Source organism: Tyto alba, unplaced genomic scaffold, assembly GCF_018691265.1.
Source record: "Tyto alba isolate M040663 unplaced genomic scaffold, T.alba_DEE_v4.0 Super-Scaffold_2, whole genome shotgun sequence".
Classification (NCBI taxonomy): domain Eukaryota; kingdom Metazoa; phylum Chordata; class Aves; order Strigiformes; family Tytonidae; genus Tyto; species Tyto alba.
In genome coordinates this window covers 17,754,328-17,772,338 of record NW_024881282.1, presented here as the reverse complement: position 1 = coordinate 17,772,338, position 18,011 = coordinate 17,754,328, and the positions used below count along the sequence as shown (strand labels likewise).

At 41.7% G+C, this 18,011-nt stretch overlaps 1 protein-coding gene across 1 annotated transcript; it reads right to left on the bottom strand.

Annotated features, from left to right (window-relative positions):
- Positions 1 to 943: 943 nt before the first annotated feature.
- On the bottom strand, positions 944 to 17,792 carry ACAT1 (acetyl-CoA acetyltransferase 1). The gene is made up of 12 exons (XM_032990832.2): positions 17,664 to 17,792; positions 15,640 to 15,687; positions 12,450 to 12,567; positions 11,393 to 11,488; positions 9,979 to 10,079; positions 7,344 to 7,487; positions 5,322 to 5,472; positions 4,665 to 4,760; positions 3,861 to 3,974; positions 3,396 to 3,460; positions 2,621 to 2,778; positions 944 to 1,322 (listed from the first exon to the last, which is right to left on the bottom strand). The coding sequence occupies exons 1-12, from the start codon at positions 17,715 to 17,717 to the stop codon at positions 1,202 to 1,204; spliced, it is 1,266 nt and encodes a 421-aa protein (XP_032846723.2). The 5' UTR covers positions 17,718 to 17,792; the 3' UTR covers positions 944 to 1,201.
- Between the last annotated feature and the right edge of the window lie 219 nt (positions 17,793 to 18,011).

Sequence of the window (18,011 nt, the reverse complement as noted above, 5' to 3'; positions counted from 1 at the left end):
ACTTCTAGAAGGACAGGTGTCAGAGCATGAATGAAGGTTAATTTTCCTAGTATAGAGCATTTAAACCCCGCTGTTCGTTTGCTACCTCTACGAGTACATTCCTTCCCAGAAAAAGAAGATTCCACTACATCCCAGTCAAAGTATTTATTTCCCCTACGTTACAGAGCAAAATATAAGGTCAAACAGTGGGTAAAGATGGCTTCCTGTTTAAATTAATGTCAAAATAAGAAAGTAGATGTCCTGAATTCCAGCTAAGAAACTTAAGCATTTGATGTTATCCCTTGTGAAAAGGGTGAGATGGGAATAGGCATTATACTGAAATAGCCAGTTTTTGCCCTCTGGTAAAAAGCCTGCTGAAGAAACCAAGATTAATTTCCAGGAAAGTATTTTCCCATCTAGCTCCCCACGCTTGCAGCAGGAGTGTGTAACCCTGTACTCCTGACGTTGTCGCTGGGAATGGAAGAGCACAGCCAGGTACGGGGCGGCTCCTGGGGAAGAAGCGGTCATGATACCTGTACTCTTCCAGTCCTGAATCTGCCTCGGCTTAAAAGCATATTGACAGAGCTGGGTACTGTGGGTTTAAATGAACAAAGAAGGAGCCGTAGCATTTTGAGGCCGTACCAGTACTTGCATGTGTAAGTTACACCATCTCTTCTAGTTCGCTTGGGTGAGTGAGTGCTAAAGCAGGGCAGCTCCTCTTCTGTGTTTGACCTGGCTTTGAGGTACCCAACAGTAGAAACCCAACATGTGAGTAGTTATTTTTTCCATGAAAATCACTTAGTAGTTTGGAAAATGAAGCAACAGAACTGTAAGAAACCAGCTGCTTCTCACAGCAGCGCTATGTGAGTTACCAAGTCAATGATCCTTGAGGCCACTTCGAAGCTGGTATGCTATGAATTAATTTTCAGTGGCATTTGAGAAACCATAGGTCAGTGACAGGAACCACAGTTAACAAACATTCTTTATTGTCAGGTCTCAAGACACTGTCATATTTGGACATTTTTATTTGTACTGTATAAAAACTTGTACTGAGTCAAAGCAGCGAAAGCCCGGATGTCCGTATCGATAATCAATGATATTTTAAGAAATTTTAGAATAGCAGTTAAGGAATTCATCCACTTACTGATAAATAAGATGTAACAGGTACCACCTATCATTTTGATCAGAGAGTTTAAGGCTTTGTTTCCAACACTATTCGGGCCTACAGCTTCTCTATCAGTATTGCAGAAGCACCTCCTCCTCCGTTGCAAATTCCTGCAAGACCGTATTGTCCTTGTTTCAACACATGGGCCATGTGAACAACAATTCTTGCTCCAGACATTCTGAATAAAAGAAAAAAATATATATAGCTTAGTTTAAAGGAAATTCTTAATTTGACCCACACAGGAGAGTAGGCAGAATATAGTACTGATTCACTGAAGGGGAAAAAAACACCAACAAAAAGACCAAACCAATCATTTAATCTACATTTAGATGCAATACAGGTTTTTCTCTAGCTACAGTACTTAAACAGAGATTCTTACAAACAAAAACTTCATGTTTGTCTAAAGTTCCTTCTGGAAAAGGTAACCACCTCTAAGCCAGTCTGTATATTACAAAGTATCTCCACCGGTAGCAATACTCTTTCAAAGAAGATGGTAAATCAACCACAAAAAAACAAATTGATAGCAATGATTAATTTCAAACAGTTTCTTATTTGCTTACAACTCGATTTCCTGCAGTATGCTACTTTGATCCACCTAATATGCAAAATCAGTCATTTAAATTCTGTCATTAAACTGCTGAAATTAACTTTTAAGGCAAAAAAAATATATTCCCTTCTCAGAAGCTGATACCGCAAAGATATCAGCATGTCTTGTGGGATTATGCCTTGAGTAGAGCTTTTTATGAACCATGAAGTACTCTTCCTGCTGAGCCTACTTGTTCCTGATGTACAACGTGGTGACTTCACAGCTGTATTTACTTAGAGGCTTTGAAATGGGGTTTTCTTCATTGACCTGGACCATGCAGCATGCCTGCTCTTAGGGAGGATTAATGGGATATACTTATGCCACGAGTAAGTTACAGCTGTTGGGGAACACAGCAGGTGATCTGGCTCCTCTAACCAGACGACAGAACTTCAAACAAAAGACCCACCAACATCCCCAGACTATCCCCAGCTGCTGCATGAGGTGCTTGGGGACTCTTGGATTCACTGCCATAAAGACTTCAACAAGCCCTGGAATTTCCCTTCACTCATGTAAGAAAAATAAAAGTCCCTGAGCCATATCCTTTGCTATTTTCTTAAGTTTACCTGTAAATTTTATTAGCTTAACTACTTGATTATTCTGTCGTGTTAATAGCGATTTGGTTTTAATACTTCATACACCCATACAGCTATGGTAACAAGCAAGCTCTTTATCAAAGTCGATGGTAACTAACTGAAGAGAAAAATGGGATGGTGCACTTTTCAAGGTACCCCGAAACTTAACAGCTGAATTAAGTCACTATGTACTTGATAGCAAATTTCTACCACCCTTCTTACTTGCATAAAATTTGAGAATACAGGTAAATATATTAGCAGTACGTCTAGAAAACAATGCCTGTGTGCACAACGAAAACCACTGCTGATTTCACTTACCCGATTGGATGTCCAAGAGAGACGGCACCTCCGTTGATATTTACTTTCTGTGGATCAATACCCAGCATTTTAATATTGGCCAGCACCACAACACTGAATGCTTCATTGATTTCCCACATTGCAATATCTTCTTTTTTCAGGCCTGTCTCACTTAGAATCTAGAAATAATAATAAAAACAATTACCTCTATGAAGAAATTAGGAAGCTAATTATAGAAATAATTAGGTCTGTTTTGAAGTCAGTGACTCAGGTTGCCCATAGTCTGATTCAAGTTCCCATTTCGGAACCTCTTTGTCAGATGGGAAAGAGCAAAACTGAGGTACTGAAGCACAAACATGGGTTTTCACAGAAGAAGAAATGGAGAGTGCCCTGTGCTGAGAACACGTTTGCATCACACTTGTACTAAGACCGCTGCTACAGGAAGTACATTTAAACTGATACAGTATTGCCTCATGCTATACACTTGCCCTCAGTTCCTTTTTGAACCAGTCCATACTTCGCCCTTGAGCCATACTAGCTGCAACGCTTCAAGAGTGCAAACGAGCCCAAAGTTGGTGAAAGCAGTATAAAACAATATTCTCTTTCAAAAGAGGTGTGAGAAATTTGTTACTCTGAAAATCTGCATTCTAGCCTTGATCCTCTGAAAAACATGTGTTCTCCGTATTCATGATACAATTTTGATTCTAATTACAGGAAGATCCACTGAGTGATGAACCAATGAACCAGTGCTAGGGAAGTTTGTTGTTTTTTAAAAAACTCTGAGTTTTACCCCTACCTTGGGAACAGCATGTGCAGGTGCAATTGGGAAGTCAATAGGATCAACAGCAGCATCTGCAAAAGCTGTAAAAATCACAAAAGCTGTTTCAAGACCTTTTGGTTTTGCTATATATGATTTTTATTTGTGCAAGCAGCAAACCCAGACAAGATAGAAGAATTCTGATTATATTGGTCCATGAAATAGATACAACTAAATTTTAGTGCCTTAAGTGAGCCACATAATAACATTTTCGTATTTTCAATATTATTCCACATAGAAAACTGTTTATGATCAAAATCCTGCTGGTACAACACTTGAAATTTCAAGCACTGTATTGAGAAGACGCAGCCATAATGCCTCATGGCTCAGCTTTTCTGTCCCATGAACGTCAGATAACCAGCCAAACAGGACTCCCGGTGTGAGAGCACACTATGGGAGCACATTCCAGGACCATACTCAAAGATAAGAAAAGGAAAATCTTACCTACTACCCGTGCCAATGGTTTGACGTTCAGTCTCTTGGCTGCCTCTGTAGTCATCAGCACCAAAGCAGCTGCCCCATCATTCAGAGTACTGGCATTAGCAGCTGTAACTGTTCCTAGAAAAGGTACGGTGTTGTTTAAACAAAAGGGAAAGTGGGATAAACAGCTCGGGTATATCCTGCTAATGATATTTTTTTTTTAACCTTAAACCCTTGAACATAAGGTCTCGACAATATGGCAGTATCTGCTGCACTGAGTTAACTAAACGTTAGTCATTTTTTTTAAAATTGGTTGGATTAAACAAGTACAATCACGTGTATTTGTATCTTTGTCCAAGTGGCTGCTCAGATCACACCTTCCGGGCCAGCTGCACTGCGGGCATTAACACAGAATTCCAGCTCAAAAAGGGTTGTGAACAAGTGGCAACTTTGATTTAGCCAGAAAGATTTATCAATTACAGATTCAGGGAGGTAACAGGCAACTATGTAAAGGCACTCCAGCTCCCCCTGAAACAAGAGCTCATACTTGGTGGAGACCAAGGCAATAGCTAAACCGAAACCAATCTGCTTCAGTCTTTTTAAAGTAAATGTCCAAAGCAGAGGTTTTCACTGGTTTAAGGTTCTTGGACTGGCTTTTAATCCAAGACAGTTCATGCTCCTGTGAAGCATGTTTCTTTATCTTAGCAGACATACAGAAATTAACGGATTACCCTTGGGCATTCAAGCTCTTGTGAACAGTACCGTCCACTATAACAAACTATCCTTGCACTTCGTAGAAAAGCAAGCACTTAATTTAACGATATTTACCATTTTCTTTTTGAAAAACAGTTTTCAGATTCGGAACTTTACTGAAATCAACACGTTTGTATTCTTCATCTTCTTTCACTTCTGTATCTGGCTTTCCTGAAATTCAGATTTGGTTTAGTATTTTATAGAACAGTTCATTCTTAAGGCATTCTGACACAGTACTTTGATTAAAGGCTGCCTTATTTAAACACCTTATTTCAGTAAAAAATTGTAAACGTGTAAAATGCATGTCAAGAATTGTGCTTATGACAACTAAAAAAAATTATTCTTTGATCCAATTTATTCACAGCAAATCCATTTATACTTCCTGGTGGCTGAACGAAAGGGACAAAGAGCATACCTTTAAGGTAATTAATAGGAAAATTAAACACAGGTGTCCTCAAGCCATACTAGCTTAATTCAATAGCTAGTCTTCCACTTACATAAAAAAAGGAAGATATAGTATGTAACATAAAATAAAAATTAAAAACAAAACCAGATCACAGCACACTGACTGCTGCTCACCAGAAATCCTGCATAACAGAAAATTCTTACCTAATCTAAAATTAGTGTTCCTGAGATCTGCATGTTTAACCAACACAACTTGCACTGAACACAGACAGCATGACAGCTTTCAATGAGAAACACAGTTTATTTTATCACACCTTTCCATAATACCTTTTTTTGAAATAGTGACAGGAATTATTTCATTTTTCAATATTCCTGAATCCCAGGCTGTCTTGCTCTTAGTGTAAGAGCCTATGGCGTAAGTGTCTTGTTCCTCTCGTGAAATAGTAAACTTCTTCGCAGTATTCTCAGCACAGTTGCCCTTGGAGAAAACCAGGCACGTTAGGTTTGGTATTTCTGGAGATGGGAAGTAGAAATGTAGTCGAAAAAAACTCAACTAGCAGATTTTCAGAATTTAATGTGACTATTTGGTGTCCCTTTCCAATTTACACAATCATGATCAAACAATAACTTTTGGTTTTGGAATATGATCTTCAGATTTAGCAAATGTCTTCTGGATCCAGATTAAAGCCATGAAGGAACTCTCCCTACAAGGCTTTTTTTAAAGTTAAAAAACTGTGTGGAAAAGTAAGCTTTAAAGTGCTTAGGGCTGATATCTTCAGAGACTGAAGATCCCTGTTCAGGCATTTTACTAGTGTTCATATCATCTTACTAGTGTTTTCATTCCATTATGAGCTTGCCTATCCCAAAGGTTACAAGAACAGGTCAACACACAGGGCTTACTGAGCGTTTGGGATCTGATTCTCTAAAAACTGTACAACTAAAAGTATGTATACCTTTTGTCTAGTAACTGGAATGAAATAAGTAGAATGAAACAATCAAGTAATTTTATATATAGGTCAATCGTAATCATAATTATACAACCATAATTCATTACCAACGATGTCTAAATACCCAGTGACAAAATAAATACAAAAAAAGGATACTCATTCAGTCAACCTGAAAGATCTGTTCTTAAACAGGTTTTGTTCCACCTCTCTGCTGTAGAGAACTCAATGAATCAACACAAAACCGTTTACTACCATGTTCCTCTAGTTCTTTAAACAAGAAACTTCACTTCTATGTAGTTAAAGAATTTAAAGTCTTCATAGCACCAGCAGCTTAGTCTATTGCCAAAACATAGACAAGTAAATTCCAAAAGCCATCAGAAGGGCCTTCCTGTATATTCTCACACACTGTTAAGGCTTTCCAAGCAACCTACAGCTGCTATAAATGACAACAAAAGGTTCTGAAATATTGTCCCAATCTGATAAAACTTTGTGTATTATAACCAACTCCTAGAGTTTTCCCCCACATACAGAAACTAGCAAAGCCACTATTTACATTCCTATAAAAATTCTTGCAGCCAGAATTGTTTTTAGCTGAAATGTGGGAGTGGATTTCAACCAGCAGCCTAAGCAGAGTGCGCCATACTGCAAAAAGAATAAATCACACACAGCAGCAGTGAGGTCTGTATGAGAAGTATGGATCACAGTAGACATGACATGTTTTCCTGTACACCAGCAAGATCACTGACTGATCAATCAATCAATAATGCCCTATAATTGTGAATTACCATAGGCAAAGGTCAGAAAAATCTGTAAACTGAAAGTAGTCATTCTCTTTTCAAACTGTTTTTCCCCGATGTTTGTCCTTCACTATTGTCATAGCAGTTGTTTCCCAAACCCATCCTAAGTTTGCAGTTGTTTGTCCAATTTAAGTTACCATGCTGATGAGTAAGCGTATCAGCTGACTCAGACCTTCCAACAGAAGATATGATATATCTGCACTCGGGGAGGGAAAATAAACATGAGAGCCTGCTGAACCGTACGGGGTAGGTACCCTCAAAGACATCAGGTAACTTGATTGCTTTCTCCCACAGACAGAGCAACAGCAATCTGTCAGTAGAAGAATTTTTTTTTTTTTAAATCCCTGCTCTAGGCTATTCAGACTTCAATCAGAGACTGATAAATATTAACACCCAATTTGTTATTCTGTTTTGGTCTTCTGTCTAGCCCCTCCACTACAGTTACTACAGGAAGCCTGGAAATGGAAGACTTTTTCCTCCTCTGTTCATGTTATTCCTCATTTCCAGGTTTGCAAGATGAAGCAGTTTCATGGTAATTATAAGCAAGCTCTTCAAAGCTGCATCAGGTCTATGGTTAATACTTAGTACTGCGCAGGAATATTTACCATATGGATATGGTTATAAGCATCTGTCAGCCCATCTTTTACTATCAGGTCTTCCAGCTTTACTCCTCCGTAAGGTGTTGATCCTCTGCTCATTGTATAAGGAACATTAGACATGCTCTCCATTCCACCAGCAACCATTACATCCTGCTCAAAGGAAACAAGTTAAAACTATTAATAATGCAGCATGTTCTCTATGACTTGTAGGAACAAATATCAGCAAAAGCTTAAGCATGTCCGCTTTATATTTCTGAGGAGTCTTAGAGAAAGAGGAAAAAAAAATCTTTACGCATTTAAAAAATCAACAGCAGAAACAACAGCTGAAGACAGTTAATCCACCCTGACTGAACAATTAGACTTTTTGTCTTGTATGCAGTTTTAGAAAGCTGCAAGAGCCATGTCAGTCTCTTGCACTTTTACTTCAAAAGCTTCTGAGATGAAGTTATAGATTTTACTTTAAACAGTTTATTTTTTTGTAAACTTCCTGGTTTTGTTCTTCACTCACAGCTCCATATCACTATGGAACAAGCAACAGTCAGAATCTAAGAGACCAATAAGAAGAGACAGAAATTTACAAGTACCTGCAGTTTTACATAATATTGTTTCATCCTACTAAGTAAAGAGAGATGACTTATAATGTGGTTTTATCATCTGAAAAGGCCAGCAAAAAAAGAGATGTTAGTAATTAATGATTACTGAACTTGAATTAAGCTAAATCATTATGGGCATTTATTAATTAGTATACTTTTCAAGGTCAGACAAAGCAAACAAAGCAAGCCTACAAAGTTATCAGGGCCATAAGTATATCTACTGTTCATCAGGCTATACCCCCAAAATCCCTAGGATCTCAGGGTGTGAAGAACAGATACAGTTGTGTTTGATGGCATATATGAAATATGGATAAATGTAAGAAAAATACACAGACAGCAATGTGAGTCTTTGAGAGTTCAGTAGTGCTGTTAATAGAGATTCAAAAAGATTTTACATCGAAACAGCAATAAGAAAAAGCTGAAAGCTTTTTTGTTTTCTTTAAATTAGGACTCGGAGAAATAATGGTTTGGTTCAGAATAGATTATAAACTAGATCCAGGAATAGTGACATGAAGTAATAAAGAAAAGAAAGAAGGCTGGAGACTGGAAAGACAGATAAATTGGAAAGACAGCTGAGAGATGGAAGCAGCAATAGATCAGAGGAACAAGAGTCCCTGCCATTTCAATTCCATAAAGTGAGACTTGAAGACAGAGTTAATACAATTGTTTATACAATGACGTACGCTGGCTCAAGCCACTGGGAGCCATCACTGACTTTCATACCACAGATACCTCACAGTCCACAGCCAGGAAAAATAAACAAATACTAACAAAACCCCATAATTTATAGCTCTAAGAGACTAATAACTGGCCGAGTGTCTGCTTTTGCTGAAATAGGAAGCACAACACATATGATTAGCTCAGCTGAAAACTCCAGTTCTCTCCAGAGCTCACAGCCTGCATCTGTCAAACCAACGAAATGCACAAGAACTCTCATGAAGTCACTGGATGTAAATTACTAAATCTAAATGTAGCTGTTTACACAGACATGCTGGCCCTCGTTCAAAGTCCAGTGACAAGACTTCCACTGACTCCAGTAGGCACTGGGCAAAGTGCCGTTCTCTGCAGAGCAAGGCCAAAGCAATAAGTAGTTGCTTAACTCAGCTATACTGTTATTTTCACAGGAGGGAAAACAAAATTTAAATATTTTACTTTTTTTCTAAAAAAAAAAAAAAAAAAAAGGAAGTAAGTATATTTCTCACTTATGAGCCATTTACTTTGTAAACCAAAAATGTGTATTGAACTGACAATATTTTCACTTCAGAGACGGGGAGATGTTGCCAAAGTGCTTTTGAATATAGAATTAAAAACAAGATTGAAATGTCTTCACACATCTCCCACATTCTTTGCTGCATAGCACTTAATGGCTTGCTGAAGATGGTGTATTCTCCCATTCTTCCATTAAGTGATACTATTTTTGCCATCGTACCAGGAACAGTTGACAGAGATGAGCAATTCCCCTCCATCAAGCTCTCTTCTATGAAAACACTTATTTATCAACATTACATTCTGCTTCTTCTAAAGCAATAAAAAAAGCCTGAGGCATCTTTAATGTACTTGGAAACAACATTGCTTTAATATGTACATTTAATTCATTTAAGTGTTTAAAGTGTCTGAAAGTCAAAATTAAATATGTTTTATTAAAAATTAAGTCTATAAAAATTTCAATTTTTCAAACCAGAAAGCTTGAAAATTCCCTTAATTAGTTTTTGGGGGTGGGGCAAGAGTTGGAGTGGAGGAAAGAAAAGTAGGGAGAGGATGTAAATAGTAAAAAAAAAATTAAAATCCACCTTATTTGCTCAGCCCTAACAATGCATCTGACAATTTCCTAACTATAACACTTAAGATTTTTTGTTTTGTTTTAAACCACAACACACTTAAGTGACTATAAAATTAAGGTTGCATAAGCAAAACAAAACCTTGCTAATTAGCCTTATTATCCAAAATCAAAACACAGGTCCAAATCAAAGAGCAGAGTCATTAGTAGGACAGGATCTACAACATTAATTGTGTGTTTTTCCCATAAAACAGCACTAACATTCACATACCTGACTCCCACACATCAGGCTTTGTGCTGCCATCATGATCGACTTCATTCCTGAAGCACAGACTTTATTGACAGTTGTAGTAGGAGTGCAGATTGGTAGACCTGAATCAAAGAAGTTGTACAAACAACTGTATTTAAGAGTAGACACTTTATTGGTGTCTCAGCAATATTTCACGTGGGACCAATTGTTCCGTAAGCCCATGGTGTCCAGCTTGCACTTATTTAGCCTGCCAGGGCAACCTATCTACCCTCACCCCTAGTTGCTATTCTTCTTGGAGACTCTTGTTGTTTCTCCCCTTCCAACAACAGACTTGTGGTAAGGGAGCAAGCATATGAAGAATTGGAGACAGAAGATCAGTGAACCAATTCCAGTACTATTCCTCCTCCTGACACTCCAATCCTTGCCTCTAAGAAGCATTCAAGATTGAAAAGGCATAAACAGGCCGTAGAATTTAGCAACTGGCAACAAGACAGACCCCAGAAGTATAGGGACTCTAAACACAGGCAATACTGAACAAGACCAAAAATGCTAGGTGTCAGTGTCATTTACACAGTTATTACTGAGTTGTTATTGTTACTGAGTGTTCATTACAAGAGCTTTGGGCCCTGCTGTGTGCAGCTTGACTCAAGACCATTGCATCACTGCCTCTGTCCTAAGCTTGCTCTCTAGTATTATGGCTCTGCTACCAGGACATCACCTCCATACCAGCAGTGAGGTGGGAAAACTAGCCAGGGGAAAGAAAAGAGCATATATTCATCCTTTTGCTTCACATGGAAGCAGTTCCTTCTCTTTCAAAAAAAGTAGAGGGACAGAGCCAAGAAAGTATCCAGTTCTTCCCTGACCTATAGACTTTCCTAGCATCATGCTAGGGTATGGAATTCCATCCCCGCAGCAAAAGGGAGAAGAAAATTTCTGCACCCCAAGAACATTTGTGCTGCAGTTATCATCATGAAGTGAATCCTTCCAGCGACAGTTCCAGACTCCACGGGAAGATGAGCGTAATGACATACTCATATCTGCAGTTCATGGAAACTCACTGACCCCTTATCTAATAAGGCTTAAGAGTAATGATATTCTGAAGAAAAAAAATCTGTTTCATGATAGATTCAAAGAGCAGCATCCATTATTTGCATAAAGTGCTCTGGGACTAACAGCCTGGTCTCCGATATTGTCCTCTCCAGATTCTGCGAACCCCACAGGCAGTAACATCCATTGTATGAAAACTGATTCCTGAGGGTGCACAATTAGGCCCACTTACATGAATACAGCTACACCCCCCACCACAGGATAAAAAGCATGCACAGACTGTCTTGACAAAGGGCTGGGCACACCCCACTTTAACTCATAGCTCTATAATCTACACTGTCTACATAAAGACAGAAAACCTTTAACCCAGTAACAAGAGAATGAATACCTGCACCCAAGACTGCTTGTCTTGCAGGAGCCTGTCCTTGTCCAGCCTGCAAGACATTACCCATATATGCTTCTTTCACTTCTTCTGCAGGGATACCTACAAAACAAAATTATTTCAATTTAGGATTTTTTTGCACAGAAAACACAATTGCCTTTTATGAACCTTCCCACTGAAGTTTTCTATCAAAGATTGATGAAACATGCCATGTCCAACCTGTGTGCTAAGAGCATGCAGGACCCTGTTGGGCGCATTCGAGATCTCTACCCTTGTGTTCATGGAACACAGTGACCTGGTGACCCCCACAGAAAAGAACTCCCTTGTTACTTTGGGAGAACAAGCTACAGTTAGCGAACTCACACCAACATTTCCAAGTCTCACTAGTCACCTGAGAAGCTCAATTTCCACAGATGGTTAAATGCACAAAACTTTCTACCTGCCACAATTATGTCTAAAGAAACAGGTTGGTTGGTTGGTTGAACAGGGGTGAGCCAAGGCCACAGCTAGCTGCCATCAGACAGAAGAGGCCTGCTCCTGTGCTGCATCTCTTGCAACAGCCCTGGTGTTCAAGTTCTGGTAACATGCTCTTTCAAGAAGCCAAATTTGTAGAAAATTAACCATCCTCCATCGCAAAAATAATTTTTTGCTAATTTGAATCCATCAATAGACACATGAGAGTGTCCTACAAGCATAAATGCCCATGTAAAAAATGGGCAGGGCAAGGAAGGGCCACTGGTTTCAGCAACAAGTAGCCTTTACATCAGTTTAGGTGTGTCATAAAACCCCACCTCAGAAAAACAATTAGCATGTTCAATCAGATTTGGATTACCACAGATATCCCTAAGTAATATTCTGCTCCTAGAAGCAGCACTTAATTCAGACTGAAATAAAGCCCAACAGCCAACTTTTCTTAAATACCATTTGTGGATAAAGACGTAAGAGTGCCACAGGAGCAAAACACCCAGGACCTTCTGTTTACCAAGCAATTTAAAGACACAGACTGATACTGTTCTGAGCTACTTGAGGTTTTCTTTGTCACAGAAAAAATATTTACATATACCTGCTCTGTCAATTGCTCCCTTAATTGCAATGGAACCAAGTTTAGTGGCTGGCAATGATGAAAGAGATCCTTGGAAAGATCCAATCGGTGTCCTTACAGCACTTGCTATCACCACCTCCTAAGAGGAAAAGCATGGAGTAAAAGTCACAGTCTCTCTCACATATGCACACATATCCCAGTATTTTTTTTAATGTATCCACTTTTACTCTTTCCTTAATATTACACCTTCCCTTTTATCCTGCAAATGTTTCAGAGCACTAAAATAATCTTTATTAATGCGTGCAGCATAGGGAATTAACATAAGGAGATTGGTGTGCAGCTGCAGAATTACAATCCTGGGATCATGGAGCCATGGTGGGATGGCTCCCACAGCTGGAGTGCTGCCATGCAGGGATATGGGCTCTTTAAGAAGGACAGGCTGAGAAGACAAGGTGGGGGGAGGTTGCCCCTTATGAGACAGAACAGCTGGAGTGCACGCTCAGCCTTGGGATGGATGAAGCTTGCAGGAGTCTCAAAGGTCTTGGAGTGAAAGTGGGTCAAAGAAAGCTCTTCAGTGTTCAAGGATTAGCTCCTCCAAGCTCAAGAGCAGTCCATTCCAGTAGCTAGTAAGTCAGGTAAAAATGCCAGGTCTACATCAATGACCAAAATCCATACGCAAAAAGGAAGAATACAGAAGGTGGAAGGAGGGACAGGGAACCTGGCAGACACTGTCCAAGCATGCAGGGACAAGGTTATGAAAGCCAAAGCCCAACTGGAATTGAATATGGCAAGAGATGTCAAAGACAACAAGAAGGGCTTCCATAAACACCTAGGAAGCAAAAGGAAGTCTAGGGAAAACGTGGGCTTGCTGCTGAATTGGGCAGCAGACCTGGTGACACAGGACATGGAAAAGGCTGAGGTACTGAATGCCTTCTTCACCTCAGTCTCCACTTGTAAGACCAGCCTTCAGGAATCCCAGGCTCCAGAGACCAGGGGGAAGGCTGGAGCAAGGAAGATGTAACCTTGGTGGAAGAGGATCAGGTCAGGGAATACTTAAGCAAACTGGACATATATAAATCCACAGGCCCTGCTCGAATGCACCCACAAGTGCTGAGGGAGCTGGCTGATGTCTTTGTAAGGTCACGCTCAATAATCTTGGAACGGTCACAGCAAGTGTGAGAGGTGCCCGAGGACAGGAGAAAAGCAAGCATCACTCCTATCTTCAGGAAGGGCCAGAAGGAGGACCTAGGGAACTCCAGGCCAGTCAGCCTCACCTCAATCCCTGGGGAGGTGATGAAACAACTAATCCTGGAAACCATTTCCAGGAACATGAACCAGAAAAATCAGCAGGAATCATCAGCATGTATTCATCATGCTCAACCAATCCAACAAAGTTTTACAGTGAAATGACTGGTTTGGTAGATGAGGGGAGAACTGTGGACATTGTCTGCCTGGACTACAGTAAGGCTTTCAACACTGTCTCCCATAACATCCTCATACAGAAGCTAATGAAGTATGGGCTTGATAAAGAGACAGTGAGGTGCATTCCAGGCCCAGGAGGTGGTGGATGATCAGTGGCACGAAGTCTAGTTGGAGGCCAGTAACTAGCGGTGTTCCCCAGGGGTCAATACTGGGTTCAGTCCCATTTAATATCTTCATTAATCATCTGGATGATGGGACAGCATATACCCTCTGCAGGTTTGCTGAAGAGTGGCTGATACACCAGAGGGTCGTGCTGCCATCCAGAGGGACCTCGACAGGCTGGAGGAATGGGCTTACAGGAACCTATGAAGTTCATCAAGCAGGATTGCAACGTCCTGCACCTGGGAAAGAATAACCCCTGGCACCAGGACATGTAGGTGGCCACTCAGCTGGAAAGCAGCTTGGAATAAAATGACCTGAGGATCCTGGCAGACACCAGGCTGAATGCAAGCCAGCGATGGGCACTTGCAGCAGAGAAGGCTGATGGTATCCTGGGCTGCATTAGGCAAAGTATTGCCAGCTGGTCAAGGGAGGTGGTTCTTGCCCTCTACTCAGCCCGGGTGAAGCCACACCTGGAATATTGTGTCCCTTTTTGGGCTCCCCAGTAGAAGAAAGACATGGACATACTGGAGTCCAACAAAGGGCCATGAAGATTAGGGGGACTGAGCATCTGACATACAAGGAAAGGCTGAGTGAGCCTGTTCAGCTTGAAGCAGGTGCAGGAGCACCTCATCCATGTATATTAATACCTGAAGAGAAGGTACAAAGAGGACAGAGCCAGGCTCTTCTCAGAGGTGCCCAGTGACAGGACCAGAGGCAATGGGAACAAACTGACACACAGGAGACTCCCTCTGAATATCAGAAAACACTTTTTCACTGTGTGACTGAACACTGTAACAGGTTGTCTAGGGAGGTTGTGGAGTCTCCATCCTTGGAGATATTCAAAAGCCTGGGTCCCAGCACAATGCATAAGCAGTAGTTTAAGACATGGTGTGACATTCAGTTCTATATCTAGTAGCGCCTCAAAACAGATTTACTCATATTTTGCCTCTTACATTTAGCGCTATGTCAACATGTCTATCTGCTAGTCCTGTGATAGCAGCACAAGGACCTCACACCAAAAAGATGCACATTTCAGACCTCTGGCTGTCCCGGACAGCTATTGGGAAGATGGAATGAATATCTCCAACTGTGCTGGTTTCAGTGGAAGTTAGACACAAAGCTTTATAGGGTCTCACCATGAGTTCTTTATTTAGAGACAAGCAAAGAAAGAAAACACTAGAAAAAAATTAAACCAAAGTTATACTTGTTTAAGCAGGTTTGTCTGTTTCTATAACCCTTTCTTCATCATGATTGACTTCAGTGATAGCAACAGACTTGTCCTCATCTTTTACATTGTAACAGCAAGTTGCAGGATAACATACCAATAACCTCAAAGGGATTAGCTGTCATCAGCTGTATTTCCCAATAACTGGTAGATAGTTACATTAAGCTTATGTTAGCTGACACATGTCTAACCAATTTTGTCCCACACTACCTAACAATTATCAAGCCAAAATAAAAAGGAAATCTAACTTTTATTCCAGATTTTGCAGTAAAGTGTGACTTGGGCACAAGTCCCATTGTCTTCAATACAGATTTCTTATGATAACTTTTTCTAAAACTCCAGTGATTAAGAAACAAATTTAAAGCAGTGATCTATTGCAGTCAGATGGTGCTTTATACTTACATTTAAAGTACGCTGTGATGCATAGCCACGGCTTGTATACTTCAAAGCCTGAAAATAAGAAAGTCCTCAGAATTTCGTATCAAGAAAGCCAATGCCATGACATTTCAGTAATGTACCATTTTCACAGAAGTCATTATTTAAAAAAATAGTATCTAAGAAACACTGGAAAAAATATTAAAAATCATAATATGCCTTTTAAAAAAAGTGTAGTCTAGTATCACATCTGTGATAAAATATTTTCTGAAAAATAAACAGATAATCCTTTAAAAACAAAAGCCATTTTAGCTAAATCTGTTAGGTACACGTATAACACATGTCTAAACTAGGGAATGAGTGGTGCTATCTTGAAAAAGTTTACTAGTTCCTCATTCTGCTTCTCTGGACTTCATTCATTTCTATCGTTAACTTCACTGCTTTTAAAACAGTGTCACTTTGTGTCTACAGCTTCAGTTCACTGGCATTTCATGAACAAAACTGAGGATAATGAATTTGGAATGCTACAACAAAAGATGATAATAAAACAAAACCAAGAAAAAGAAAAAGGTGCCACCTGAGCTGGCTAATTCATCAGCTACTAGCTTCATCTAATTAAGCAGTGTAAATACACACAATTACATCTCTATGTATTGTTTCACATATTAACAGTATGATCTTTCAGCTAATGGTTTAAGCCACTTCCTTAGTCACTTTCTTAGACAACATTTCAGCACACTGGAAACCTCTGGTCATTACTGAATTACAGCTAAATAAATACTAATTAAAAATAACTACTTAAGGACACCACAAAACCACCATTGGTTTTATAAATCAAAGAGTGCCTTCCAGCATATTGTCCACAATATAAAAATTTAGTCTGTTTCTCTCTTTACTTGACAACCTTCAGTTAACAAAAGATAGATTTTTTTTTTCCCAATGTTTTTCAATTAGGTTTTGGGTTTGTGGTTTTTTTTCCAGCTCAGGTTGTAATAGACAGTAGGAAGTTTAATTTAAAACGTCTCCCTGAAAATGAATTATGTCCCTGCAGGGCTTTAATAACCAGGCTTTCAAAGGTTAGTGTCAAAAAAAGGCCTAACAAAGTAGTGTGGTCTTACTAGACAACAGCTGAAGTTTACCTTTGTAGTAAACTGGACAAAGCACACAACAGTCTTCTAAGTGTAACTGGCATCTGCTAGCGGTGTTCATGCTGTGTGTCAATTACAGACTTTTTTTTTTTTAAAAAGACACACTTCTGCAGCTGGTAAAACACAACCTTCAGCTTTGCATATAGCCATCCAGCGCAGGACAGATGCTGTACCTCCCCTTTTCTTCCTATAGCAGCGACAGCATCCCCAGCACTCCAGGCAAGCCAGGTACCCCCACCAATAAGGTCAGCAGTGCCTCAATGCAGCCAGGCACAGAGGCTCTTCAGGCAGGAGCTCTCAGTACCTCACTTCCCAGCTGTCCTGATGAACCTACCTCAGGCACATCAAGGCAGCACCTCTGCCTACCCGATCCCTCTTCTGGCCCTGCCTACAGAAAGCCTTCGACAGCTGCCACACGTCCTCGCTGCTGCAGCGGGTAACCGGTGGGTACAGGGGCTCTGCAGGGCAACGAATTACCAAGGAACGAGCTGAAGAGCCGGGCGAGGGCCCTAGCCAGTCCGCTGTGCTGACAGGCGGTTGCGAGGCCGTGGAAAATGCCGCTCCGAGACCGCGGCTAAAAGCCCCGCGGCGCCCGGCGCGGGGAAGCCGCCCGCCCTCCACCGATCAGGCGGCTCCGGGGCGGCGCGGCCTGCCCAGCCCCGCGGGCCGCGGCGACACCGGCCCCGCTCCCCCGGCCGAGGGCCCGGCGGCAGGAGCCGCCCCAGGGCCCGCTCCCTCCCCTCAGTTCCTCCCCGGGCCGGGGGCTCCCTCCACCCCGCGGCGCGGCGGGAGGGGCCGAGGAGCGGGCGTGACCTTGGCCGAGTCTTTCCGGGCCCCGCGGTGGGGTCGGGGCTGTACAGGGAAGGAGAGGGGAAGGGCCGGGCCCCGCGCCGCCCGCCTCACCCGCAACAGCTCCACGGCCGGGCGCCGCCAGCCCAGTATCGCCGCCGCCGCCATGCTCCCGCCGGCCGCCCCTCGTCACCTTCACCGCCGCGGCCTATAGAGGGACGACGCCCCGTCCCTCTTCCCAGCTCCCATTGGCCCCAGGGCGGAGGGCGGTGCCAATCCCGTCCCTGCCATTGGCTGGGCTGGAAGGCGGGCCGTAGCGTCAGCGGGGCTGAGCCGGGAGGGGGCGGCGCGCGGCGCCTGAGGCGCCGAGGGCGGGATGTTCCTGGCCGGTGCTGCCGCTTGGGGACTCGGTGGGGCGCGGCGGCAGCGCCCTCAGGAGAGGGAAGGGGGGGCCTGCGGAGG